Below are 13,788 nucleotides of genomic sequence, written 5' to 3'. Positions count from 1 at the left end.
ATACATATATCTGACAGAGGCTTTCCATCTAGAATATATAAAGAACTCTGACAACTTAAAAGACAAGTAACCCAGTTTTTTTAAAGCAGAGGTTCAGAAGATTTAAATAGATAATTCGCCAAAGAAGATATGCAGATCCAAGCACATGAGAAGATACTTAACACCATTTGTCAAGAGAGGAATGTAAATTAAAGCCACAATGAAATACTACTGCACACCCACTGGAATGGCTGACATTAAAAAGACAGGCAGTGCCACGTGTTAGCAGGGACAGGGAGCAACTGTAACTCCTATGCATACACAACTGGTAGAAATCAAGAAATAAAACAACCAAGGCATAAAAAGCATAGCTGAATTTAATTCTTTTATTGTAAGCTTGTTATGTGAATAGTTTCACATAGTCAACAGGATAGATTTTGTAGAATTCATATAATTGAGTTGAACATTGTATCTTCTTTTTTCTTCTTTTTCAGTTAAAAGAGATGTTTCCAGGCTTTCGATTAGCACTTCCACCAAAACGCTGGTTTAAAGATAATTACAATGCCGACTTTTTAGAAGATAGACAATTAGGATTACAAGCATTTCTTCAAAATTTAGTAGCTCACAAGGACATTGCTAACTGGTATGTAACAAATTGAATAACAGATTATAAATGCATTCCAATAATTGGTTTAAATTAAAGAATAAATCTAGGACCATATATATTCAAGCACAGAAATATAAGGTAGGCGTGTTTATCTCTATTAAAGCACTAACTGTAATTTTATTGCCTTTTTTCAGCAAGGACATTATTTGGTGTTTGATTTATAGTAACACCTCCAAAAAGTCAGCAAAGTTGAAAATTCGGTGTGCCATATATTCAAACCACCCAGCTATAAACTTTATTTTAGAATTTTAGTAATAATTTAAACGGAGTGGCTCACATACTGGTAGATTTTTAGTTAAATAACACCATATAATTTTGATGATAATATTTATATGTCTCCAAAGTAATGCAAAAATATGAAAATTGTGAAGTCAGGTTAATTTATACAGAGGGTAAAGTGAAAATACCAGAAGTCATTAAAAAGGGAAAGAAAAGACCTATATGGGGTTTTCGTATCTGAATATATTTACAAGAAAATTGCTATATGATTTAATATCATCTGGGTATTTAATTTTGGAACTTACATTATCAGATAAATTAGAACCATTTTGAAAAAAATTACAGAGCATTTATAAAGAAGCAATAGCATATTCTATGGACACCTGTGTCTGTAACTATCTTTAGCAATTTTTCACATAAGAATGGAAAACAAATAAGAAAACTGCCCTTACTTTTTTCACCCTTTTTTCTTAGTCTTTCTTTTATGTATATCCCCATATATTACACATGTACTATGCATATACATCTTGCTTCTTTTTTTTAAATTTAATTTTATTTTTTTATACAGCAGGTTCTTATTAGTTACCCATTTTATACCTATTAGTGTATACATGTCAATCTAAATCTCCCAATTCATCCCACTACCACCACCCACCCCCCGCCAGTTTCCCCCTTGGTGTCGCTACATTTGTTCTCTACATCTGTGTCTATTTCTGCCCTGCAAACCGGTTCATCGGTACCATTTTTCTAGGTTCCACATATATGCATTAATATACGTTATTTGTTTTTCTCTTTCTGACTTATTTCACTCTGTATGACAGTCTCTGGATCCATCCATATCTCTACAAATGACCCAATTTTGTTCCTTTTTATGGCTGAGTAATATTCCATTGTATATATGAACCACATCTTCTTTATCCATTCATCTGTCGATGATCATTTAGGTTGCTTCCATGTCCTGGCTATTGTAAATAGTGCTGCAATGAACATTGGGGTGCATGTGTCTTTTTGAATTATGGTTTTCTCTGGGTATATGCCCAGTAGTGGGATTGCTGGGTCATATGGTAATTCTATTTTTAGATTTTTAAGGAACCTCCATACTCTTCTCCATAGTGTCTGTATCAGTTTACATTCCCACCAACAGTGCAGGAGGGTTCCCTTTTCTCCACACCCTCTCCAGCTTTTGTTTTTTGTAGATTTTCTGATGATGCCCATTCTAACTGGTCTGAGGTGATACCTCATTGTAGTTTTCTTTTGCATTTCTCTAATAATTAATGAGGTTTTCATGTGTCTCTTGGCCATCTGTATGTTTTCTTTGGAGAAATGTCTATTTAGGTCTTCTGCCCATTTTTGGATTGGGTTGTTTGTTTTTCTTAATATTGAGCTGCATGAGCTGTTTATATATTTTGAAGATTAATCCTTTGTCCGTTGATTTGTTTGCAAATATTTTCTCCCATTCTGTGGGTTGTTTTTTCGTCTTGTTTATGGTTTCCTTGGCTGTGCAAAGCTTTGAAGTTTCATTAGGTCCCATTTGTTTATTTTTGTTTTTATTTCCATTACTCTAGGAAGTGGATCAAGAAGGATCTTGCTGTGATTTATGTCCAAGAGTGTTCTTCCTATGTTTTCCTCTAAGAGTTTTATAGTGTCCGGTCTTACATTTAGGTCTCTAATCCATTTTAAGTTTATTTTTGTGTATGGTGTTAGGGAGTGTTCTAATTTCATTCTCTTACATGTAGCTGTCCAATTTTCCCAGCATCACTTTTTTTTTTTTTTTTTTTTTTGCGGTACACAGGCCTCTCACTGTCGTGGCCTCTCCCGTTGCGGAGCACAGTCTCCGGACGCGGAGGCTCAATGGCCATGGCTCACAGGCCCAGCCGCTCCACGGCATGTGGGATCTTCCTGGACCGGGGCACGAACCCGCGTCCCCTGCATCGGCAGGCAGACTCGCAAACACTGCACCACCAGGGGAGCCCCCAGCACCACTTTTTGAAGAGACTGTCTTTTCTCCATTGTATGTCCTTGCCTCCTTTGTCACAGATTAGTTGATCATAGGTGTGTGGGTTTATCTCTGGGCTTTCTATCCTGTTCCATTGATCTATTTCTGTTTTTGTTCCAGTACCATATTGTCTTTTTTTTTTTTTTTTAACATCTTTATTGGAGTATAATTGCTTTACAATGGTATGTTAGCTTCAGCTTCACAACAAAATGAATCAGTTATATACATACATATATTCCCATATCTCTTCCCGCTTGCGTCTCCCTCCCTCCCACCCTCCCTATCCCACCCCTCCAGGCGGTCACAAAGCACCGAGCTGATCTCCCTGTGCTATGCGGCTGCTTCCCACTAGCTATTTACCTTACGTTTGGTAGTGTATATATGTCCATGCCTCTTTATCGCTTTGTCACCGTTTACCCTTCCCCCTCCCCATAACCTCAAGTCCATTCTCTAGTAAGTCTGTGTCTTTATTCCTGTTTCACCCCTAGGTTTTTCATGACATTTTTTTTTTAAATTCCATATATATGTGTTAGCATACGGTATTTGTCTCTCTCTTTCTGACTTACTTCACTCTGTATGACAGACTCTAGGTCTATCCACCTCATTACAAATAGCTCAATTTCGTCTCTTTTTATGGCTGAGTAATATTCCATTGTATATATGTGCCACATCTTCTTTACCATATTGTCTTGACTACTGTAGCTTTGTAATATAGTCTGAAGTCAGGAAGTCTGATTCCTCCAGCTCCATTTTTTTCCCTCAAGACTGCTTTGGCTGTTCGGGGTCTTTTGTGTCTCCATAAAAATTTTAAGATTTTTTGTTCTAGTTCTGTAAAAAATGCCATTGGTAATTTGATAGGGATTGCATTGAGTCTGTAGATTGCTTTGGGTAGTATAGTCATTTTCACACTACTGATTCTTCCAGTCCAAGAACATGGTATATTTCTCCCTCTGTTTGTATCATCTTTAATTTCTTTCAGCAGTGTCTTATAATTTTCTGCATACAGAAAATTGTCTTTTGTCTCCCTAGGTAGGTTTATTCTTAGGTATTTTATTCTTTTTGTTACAATGGTAAATAGGAGTGTTTCCATAATTTCTTTGAGATTTTTCATCATTAGTGTATAGAAATGCAAGAGATTTCTGTACATTAATTTTGTATCCTGCAACTTTACCAAATTCATTGATTAGCTCTAGTAGTTTTCTGGTAGCATCTTTAGGATTCTCTATGTATAGTATCATGTCATCTGCAAACAGTGACAGTTTTACTTCTTCTTTTCCAATTTGCTTTTACATCTTGCTTCTTAATGTGTGCTAAGCTCAGTGACTGCTTAAGATCTCTGCCCATCCCCCCTCACTTTCCTCTAATAAAGGAACTATAAGCCAGACCCCTTTCTCATCTCCAGATTCACATCTGCAGTTGCCTCCTTGACATCTCCTTCAGACAAACCTCAAACCTAGGAAAGACTTCAGTGCTTACTCTCTGACCTTTCCCCCAATATTCAGCATCATCCTCTACCTAAAACCCGCAAGTCATCTGGACACATCCCAGCCTTTATACTTTAAACACTCCTCAAATCTGTCTACTTTTCTCCATTCCTGCCATCGCCACCTAGTCTAGCAGTTTTCTCTCACTTTAATTACTCCTTTCCCATCACTCATCGACTTTTATTTCTTATAGCCCATTGGAGCCACAGTGATCTTTTGTAATGCAGTTTAAGTCATCCTTTCTGGTCCCTGACCATCTGCTTGTCTTTCCAACTTCATGTTTTGTTATTCCTCCCTGCCCCCATTCTCTGTACATCAGCCATCTTGGTCTTGTAATTTTTCGAAGTCGCCTGCTCCTTTGTCCCTTAGGACCTTTCAATATGCTATTCCCTAGAAAGGCAACATTTCACACTACTACCCTTGCTCCCCCAGCCCTGGCCTAAAAGTCATGTTTCAACACAGACTTTTAGGTAACTGGCTCTCTGGACCAACCCCTCACCTACCACCACCACCAAAAACTAGGTCAGGTCTTTCTCAAAGTATCTTCTCTACTGGTTCTGAAAGTCAGTTCTTAATGCCCTAAGACACCCATTGCATGTAATGAATTAACTTCTCATTACATACTTCTAGGATGCTACTAGCTAAGTACCAGTCTTAAGAGAATGAGAAAATAGTCACTCACATCATTGTCAGCAGGGTTTAATCCTGTCATGGAATCCCAGCTGAGAAAGGCTGCTTGGTACTTTACTTACACAACATCTCAGTTTGTAACTATTTCTGTGATTATTTGATTGTGTTCTCCTACCAGGCTGTAAGGTGCATACATAGTAGTAGGTCATGTGGCTGGTTTACCCACCATTCAGTGTGCAGTGCTTAGCACAATGCAACACAGAGTCCATGCTCGATAAGTACTTGTTGAATGAATGGCAGAACTGTTGATATTTGCTGTCGTACTATTTATAAGAAAAAGAGACTGAAACAAATATGACAAAACTTAGCAACTGTGTGTTCCAGCCTAGATGGTGGGAAGATGGATGCTCCCTACTTTTCTATAATTTTTTACATTTCTCCAAAGAAAAAAGAAAAAAAAAAAGGTTAGTGTTAATTCAGATACACAAAGCAGGAATAGAAACCAACAATATCTAAAATCATAGAGAAAGCCTTTGAAGAAAATATATTTTATACCATACCATAAAGGAAGACTTTTACAGCTAAGAAGTTAAAACGTCATATCCCCTTTCTCTTATTCCTTATTCAGTAAACCTTTATGTCTCTGTATTGCAAATATGGTAAATTAAAATCAAATTTATTCTATAAATGACTATACTCTTTCTATTCAATGAAATATTAAATAGTATGAACCACGTTGATGAACTCATCTTGTGATTTCTTGATTTTTTTAAACATTAAAAGTATATCTTAGTTGAGATGTATCTTTTTTTTAAATTATTGTTAATAGATCTGTATCTGTATGGTAAACATTCAAGATCCTGTTTCTAAAACTGCAGTCCTTAGAACAGTGATAATCATGTTCAATTTATAGATAGGTGTTTCAGGGACAGAAAGATTTCTTGGTCAAGTAAGTTGGAGAAAGGTTTCATTTGACATTCCTAGAATATTAAAGGTTCTAAAAAGTGTTGCATGAAAACCTATTGTGCCTCACATTTACTTGCTTACTTATTTTTGTCATATATCTCAGACATTTAAGGAATACAAGTAAGGTAACTTAAAGAGAACTCTAAATAAGGTTTGTATACCTTGTTTGTTCTAGGGTACTATATTTTTTGCGAGTGATGAGTAGCATTTTTTATTTCACAGTTTAAGCAGTTTCTTAATAAATTACTGTTTAAAACATGACTTGGCAGAGGGAAAAGTTATTAATCTGTATCCTAAGCATTTGCCCTTTGTCATACTAAGAAGGGTAAAAAGGAAGCTGAGGATATACTTACTGAACTTAATTCATTTGAAGAAATTAAGCTTCTGTTTGAACAAAATAATGGAGTTTATGAAGTCCTACTTGGCATGATACAGATTATAAAAGTAAAAGGAATTCAGAGAAGGGGAAGATCAGTCCTGTTTGCAGTGAATCAAGCAATACTGAAGTAGGGAGTGGGGTTTGAGAACCTTGAACAATAGATTAAGATTATGGGTGGGAGGACAAATAATTAGAAAATATCCAGAAAGTCTGAGGTTGTCAAACAGCCACTTATGAATTCTATAAGGGAGGAAAGGATAAAGACAAAATCCCAATACTTCTTTATAAAAACATGAAACTACATATTTAAGAATCACTACTTAAAATATCAGTGAGTTTACCTTACCTATTGGTATACCTGTTAGCATCCTGTCACAGTTGGAACGGCAGCATAGAAAATTACTATCTTTATATGGCCAAGTAATTATCTGATATTAATTCTTTCTACAGTTCTTTCACTTTCCGTTTTGATTCCTTAGCAGCTCATGACACAGTTATTTGTTAACCTTCATGTGGGCTAAGAGCTTGCCAGTACACAACTGGCAGCTCTTAATATTACAACTTCTCTAACTATAACAAGACAGAAGTGAAATAAGAACTGAAGGGATGTTAAGAATTGTTGGTTTAAATGTTTTAAGAGAATGTTATTTTCAGATGCATTTGGAGAATACAAAGTAAGAAAACAGATAAAAATGTTAATATTTTTATGATAAAGGATTTATTATTGGTTTTTGTTTGTTTGATAAATGTTTATTTAGGTCTTACTATATATAAGGTATTACAGCTACACAAAGGTGCGTTAGATGCTAATCCTTTATTCAAGAAAACTGAATAGGAAGAAGACACACCCAAAAGAACTATAATGGATAGAGCTTGATGTCTTTCAGAAGAGGGAGAGAGGGAACTTTTGACTGGGAGAATTAGAGGAGGCTTCCTAGAGGGTGATATTTGAGCTGAGTTTTAAAGACTGAGTGCTATTTGAACCGACAAAGAGAAAGTAAGGAAGGACTTTCCAAATGAGAGGGAATATTATGTGAAAATGCAGAAGCAAGCAGGCCAAGTCCTATACCCGAAACAGCATGTAACTCAGCTTGTCAAGGTGAAGCATGTGTAAAGATGGATAGAGGGGGGTGTTCTCATATTGCATAATCTGTTATAGTTAAAATTTAGCTATTTATTGTTTTATTCTGGTTTGTGTTACTTTGAAATAATTACATCATTTAATCAGCACACCAAATATCTTACTATTCTCTGTTTTCAGAATTACTACACATATATCCTGATTTACCACATTTTTCTTCTTAATTCTTTAAAATACAAGGTTAAAATTACATATTTTTCCTTATATTAGCATTCATCTATAAGGAGTTCCATGCCAAAATTCAGTGTTCTAAATTCTACATCTGTTAAAAGAAAAAAAGTGCAGATAGATCTGGATTAACAGCAGTTCATGGTTTAAAAAATATATATTGTAGTATATAGTATCCATACATTTACATGAGGAAACAATTGAAAGAAATGAGAATTTACCCCTTGAAAAAAAAAGTACTTGGAAGGACATGATAACCATCTTCACGTCTTTGAAAGATTGTGATGGGGAAAAGAATCAAATGATATTTAGCTTTAAAGCGGTGCTTCTCCAGCTATAGTGTGCGTCTCGTTCAAATGCACGTCCTGAATTAGCAAGGTCTGGAGTGGAGATTCTGCATTTCTAACAGGTTTCTAGGTGATGCTGATGCTGCTGGCCTAGGGACCTCATTTTGAATAGCAAGACTAACGTGTAGAACTAGGAATAAGTGAACAGTTAGAGGAAGCCCCCATCAGCTCAGAGAAAAAAGAGCTACATGTCATTTCAAGCTGTCTGGTATAAAAATGTTCTGCCTTTTGAGAAAGTGAGTTTACCTTAAGCATCAATATTTGAAGAGACTAGGCTAGATAACTATCAGTGGTATTAAAGAAGGAATTATTTACGTGGGATATATTGGATTAGATGACTTCTTAAGTCTCTTCTAGTTGTAAAATTCAATAAATCTATAATTTTTGAACAAAAATATGTAAAGAAGCTATTTTTATACATTTTCACATCTCACAGGAAATTTTATTAATGTGTAAGTTGTTTTTATATGTGAAGATACTGTCAAGAGAGGTTGGGTTAGTATTTTTATAAAAGAATTCAGTTATATATGCAATAGTTTATATAATGACAGCTCATGAGAATGAACACATTATTGCTAAGGTTGGTTGCATGATTTTTACCACAAAATATTAGTTTGGTGGACCTTCAGTTATGGACAGCTTTTTTAATGTAATAAAGCAAATATTTTGTATTCAGATACACGTAAACTTTTTTTTTTTTTTTTTTTTTTTTTTTTTTTGCTGTACGCGGTCCTCTCACTGTTGTGGCCTCTCCCTTTACGGAGCACAGGCTCCGGACGCGCAGGCTTAGCAGCCATGGCTCACGGGCCCAGCTGCTCCACGGCATGTGGGACCTTCCCGGACTGGGGCACGAACCCGTGTCCCCTGCATCGGCAGGCGGACTCTCAACCACTGCGCCACCAGGGAAGCCCCACGTAAACTCTTAACTAATTAAATTAGGTCTCAAAGACCTTATGCAAAATTCAGTTTTCTGGGCTTAGTAGTGAAATAATTTTAAGCAATTACTTAACTGATTTTTTTAAACGTATGCATTTATTTTTTATATATTAATTTATTTTATTTATTTACTTTTGGCTTCGTTGCTGCGTGCGGGCTTTCTCTAGCTGCGGTGAGCAGAGGCTACTCTTCGTTGCGGTGCACGGGTTTCTCATTGCTGTGGCTTGTCTTGTTGTGGAGCACGGGCTCTAAGTGCCCCGACTTCAGTAGTTGTGACTTGCAGGTCTAGAGCACAGGCTCAGTAGTTGTGGTGCATGGGCTTAGTTGCTCTGTGGCATGTGGGATCTTCCCGGACCAGGTCTCGAACCCGTGTCCCCTGCATTGGCAGGCGGATTCTTAACCACTGCGCCACCAGGGAAGCCCTACTTAACTGATTTTAATTAGTGTTTCCAATTAGAAAATGAAGTAATTGGACTAAATGTTCTCTAAAAATCCACTTTCAGCTCTAAGTTTCTCATATGCTATTCCTTTCATTGTGCTTCTTTATAAATCTTGAAGGAGTACCATCAGAAACAGCCAGATTCTAACCTTCTTTTAACTCTTAAGACTTTTGGTCTTACATGTTGCTGTCCTAAGCTTAGTCCCTCGTCAAAGTAGGCATATCTATTAAAAACTAAATTCCATCTCAAATTTGAGAGTGTGCTGTATTATTTATCTACAACAGTGGATAGAAATTTATTCTGATGCTCTTAATAGTGTCATTAATTTTTTAAGAGCAATTAGCATAGCTCTTACAAATAAATTCATTATTTTTTCAATACTTATTCTGTGCTATGCTAATTTATTCAGATTCTGTACAGCCCTGGAACTTGTCATCTACTTTTTGTTGAAGCAGACTGCTTGGTAAACAGAAAATACTAATAATACAGTGTAGTAAGTCCTATGAAAGGGATCTCTTCAAGGTGGTGTAGTAATGCATATAAGAGTACTGAACCGAGTAGAGTGTAGGGGAGGGGGATTTAGTCAGAGAAGATTCTATGAGGAGATAATAGATGAGCTAAGTCATGAATGTGAAGTCTGAGTCAGCCAGCTGAAGGTGGGAAGGATGGGCCAGGGTGATAGCAGCAAGCATGAAACAACATGATAGGCATGAGGAAGTACTATTGCTGAAGTGTCAAATAAGAAAGGCAGTAAAAGCTTGAATGTACACAGGTGCTTTATGCCAACGCCAAGACCTTGGCTTTGTTCCCTCTTGTTAGAGGAGGCATAGATGGGTTTCAAGCTGAGTTGGACATAAAACGTTTGCTTTTGAAGTATTTTTGTATTAGAAGGAATAAAACTGAATGTAGGGACACAAGTGGACTAAAAGTAACTAGGTGAGAGAGAACCAAGATATAAACTAGGCCCACAGCCTTGCCTGCATATCCAGCACAGGAGGGTAAATGTGAGCCCTTCAGCTTCACACCCAGCAGCCCATCTCCCTCACCATGACCCTCACTGTCACCAGCCTTGATCCCAGAGTCCCTATCCTCGGGGTTGTATTTAATGTCATATTTTTGTTATTTTCTTTTTACTGGTAGAGAATACTGAAGAGAAATAGTAACTGATAAAACATTTCTATCTGAAATCCCTCAATTAATATTTTCATGCAGTGACTTTTTGTGCTTAATTTGGTTTTGACAGAAGAAATATCTAGTATTTTTAGTACTTTTTTTACTTAGTTCTTTATAGACCTTTTAATGAATTGTAAGCATTAGTTTTAGCTTTTTTTTTTTTTTTTTTGCGGTACGCGGGCCTCTCACTGTTGTGGCCTCTCCTGCTGCGGAGCACAGGCTCCGGACGCGCAGGCTCAGCGGCCATGGCTCACGGGCCCAGCCGCTCCGCGGCATGTGGGATCTTCCCAGACCGGGGCACGAACCCGCGTCCCCTGCAACGGCAGGCGGACTCTCAACCACTGCGCCACCAGGGAAGCCCTAGTTTTAGCTTTTTTTAATATAAATTTTGAGATAAAGAGATCATTTAGCTATTAAATTACTGGTCTTTTTTAAAAAATTGTGGAATGTAAACAAATACATACCCATGAAAGAAAAAAGGAAGGTATATTATGAAGTAAAAGGTGACGATTCACTGGATGAAATAGTTTTTTAAGAAGTTTGAAAATTACAGTAAAACTCTTTTAAAGGAGACTTTTTCAAGAGACTCAAAGGAAGAGTTTAAGATACAGGGCAAATTTGCTCTGATGAAAACAATGCTGAAGGGTACCATCTCTGGTTTCCTTATATTCAGGCAAGTTAAGTCAACTGATCACAATTTTAAAATAGAGATTTCCCAACCACACTAAGAAGTTTCTCTACGTGATAAACAGAAAGATAGTCTTTCCATACCTTTCAATTCCAGATTGTTGGATTTTCTCTTAGATAGGTTTCTCTCCTAATTCTGATGTTTTTCTTACCTTCATTATCATGGTCAAATGGAAACAAAAGTATTAAAGATCAAATACAGAAGAGAGATTGGGGGTTGTATTGAACCTATCAGTGAACAAGTAAATAAATAATAATTTTTTAAATTGACTTCTATTTAATCCATAGACCATTTAATAATATAGACTTTTTGGTACTTATACTTTATTTGAATTTACTTGATTTGTTTATAAATTATACATTGATAATATATAAGAAATCACTGAGCAGAGCCATGGCACACGTAGGCAGTCAAATATTTATCAAATCTAAATAAAGTTCTCTAGTCAGTGATTCGCAAGAAGGGGTAATGGCTTCCTTTTCTACGGGGGGAGAAAAGGTACCTGAATTTTTGAGAATGAAATTCTTTTCTCAAACACTACCATCTGCCAGACATTCTTGTGTGTCCCTTTCCTTGGATGGGAAAAGAGTGTAAGAGTATTAACTTTCTTCCTCCATCAACTGAGTCCTGTTGAAACAGAAGAAATGTATTGAACCCCTGAAAAAAGTGTTTTGTCAATCACAGTTGTAGTGCCAGTTTTAAATTTCATTCTTATGCTACAGATTAAACAAAATAGGGCATGGAATATAACCTTGGAACTGTAGTGAAAAAAAATTTAAAGAATCCATTGGATTTCATTTGCATAGAACTCTAGTGAGCCATAAATCATAAAGATTTTTAAGGAAGGAGAATGAAATGGAATAACTACTCTAAAAAAAAATTCCTACAACTAGGTACATTGTCAACATCACTGTGGATCTTGGGCTGAATTTCTGCTTTAAACCAAAGGTATAAAAAGAAATACATATATCCCTTTACCCCCTTTTTCTTTCCTAGCAGCAGCATTCCAATAATTAGAGTAATGGTGAACATAAAAATGTTACTAAAGAATGAGGAAATCTGAGTATAAACTTATAAGAAATAATGTCACACATTAAGTTGTCATACACTGAAAGTATTAAAAAGACTCTTCCATAAACTTCTTAGCACTTTCCTTTTCATCCTTAAAGGCTGTTCTCTCAGCGTTTTTTTTTTTTTTTTTTTTTTTTTTTTTGCCGTACGCGGGCGTCTCACTGCTGTGGCCTCTCCCGTTGCGGGGCACAGGCTCCGGATGCGCAGGCTCAGCGGCCATGGCTCACGGGCCTAGCCGCTTCACGGCATGTGGGATCTTCCCAGACCGGGGCACGAACCCGTGTCCCCTGCATCGGCAGGCGGACTCTCAACCACTGCGCCACCAGGGAAGCCCCCATCCAAACTTTTGGCCTGTCAATCCCAAGATCAGTTTATTTCTTGTGCCTCATTCTGCCTAATAGTTTTCCGATATACATAGTGGGTGGATAGAAAGTATAATATCTAAACCAAAAGAACGTGTGGTGGTCCTGTTCTTCTCTATACTGTTAGACCAACTGCAGTATTCTAGAGACTTTGATTAAAGAAAGATACAGAGAAATTGAATGTGGTCAGAAAGAAGTGATCAGCAAGGGGAAAGAATCCAAATGAACCAAAACATAAGAGAAAAGAGTTTAAAGGTAGAAAAAGGCACATATTTATACTCAGAAGACAGATTTAAGGTCTAGCTCTACCACTTGCACTAATGACCTTGGGTGGGTCATTTTACCTCTCTGAACTTTATTATCACTTGTACAATGGAGCTATAATGCCTATCCTCACCTCACATGATTGTTGTGGAAATTGAATAAAGTAGGGTATGTGAAAACCCTGTGTGTGTAATGTACTTTGAAAATGTTAGAAATGGTAACCATGTGAGGTGATAGATATGTTAAGTAGTTTGATTGTACTTCATATTTCATAATGTATGTATATATCGAGTCAAGTTATATAACTTAAATATATATAATTTTTAATTGTCAATTATATTTCAGTAAAACTGGAAAAAATGTTGGCTCCATGAATGCAGAAGACCATATAGGCTTTAAGTACTCACTAAATTTTGTTACATGAAAAAAGAAAAGGAAATGTTAGTGTGTTAGTATTGCTTGCTAGAGGTATAAGGTTAGAGTAAACATAACATTCTTGACATATTTTTAGGGTTATCATGTGAAAGAAGACTTAGACTTACCTGGAAGGGCCCCAGAAAGCCAAACTAAGACTCATGAATAGAAGCTTCAGGAAGAAAAATCCAGCTCAGTGAAGAAATAATTTTCTAGTTTTCTGTGTTATTCAAACTTAGGGTGGTTTATTTTGATGGTTTATTTTAAGAGACAGTTATAGTCCCTATTTCTGGAGGTGTTTAGACATAGTCTTGGCTGAACATATAAAAGGGAAAATATAAGCAGCATACTATGGATAGTTCAACTAGATCACATTTACGATCCCTTCCATCTCTGTTATTTCATGATTATGAATACTCAAGTTTTATCTCAGTTACCCTGAGTGTATGTTTTTTTATTATCTA

At 36.5% G+C, this 13,788-nt stretch overlaps 1 protein-coding gene across 3 annotated transcripts in view; it reads left to right on the top strand.

The window, feature by feature from the left end:
• Window positions 1-13,788, top strand: part of SNX16 (sorting nexin 16) — a 36,266-nt gene that overhangs the window by 14,774 nt on the left and 7,704 nt on the right. For all 3 annotated transcript variants that reach the window (XM_060127415.1, XM_060127413.1, XM_060127414.1), the window contains one exon: window positions 474-622. In XM_060127415.1, the coding sequence (XP_059983398.1) occupies window positions 474-622 (149 nt within the window). The remainder of the gene's footprint in view (window positions 1-473; window positions 623-13,788) is intronic.

The sequence above is a fragment of the Lagenorhynchus albirostris genome, chromosome 17 (genome assembly GCF_949774975.1).
Source record: "Lagenorhynchus albirostris chromosome 17, mLagAlb1.1, whole genome shotgun sequence".
NCBI lineage: Eukaryota > Metazoa > Chordata > Mammalia > Artiodactyla > Delphinidae > Lagenorhynchus > Lagenorhynchus albirostris.
This window is presented reverse-complemented; position numbering and strand designations above follow the sequence as displayed.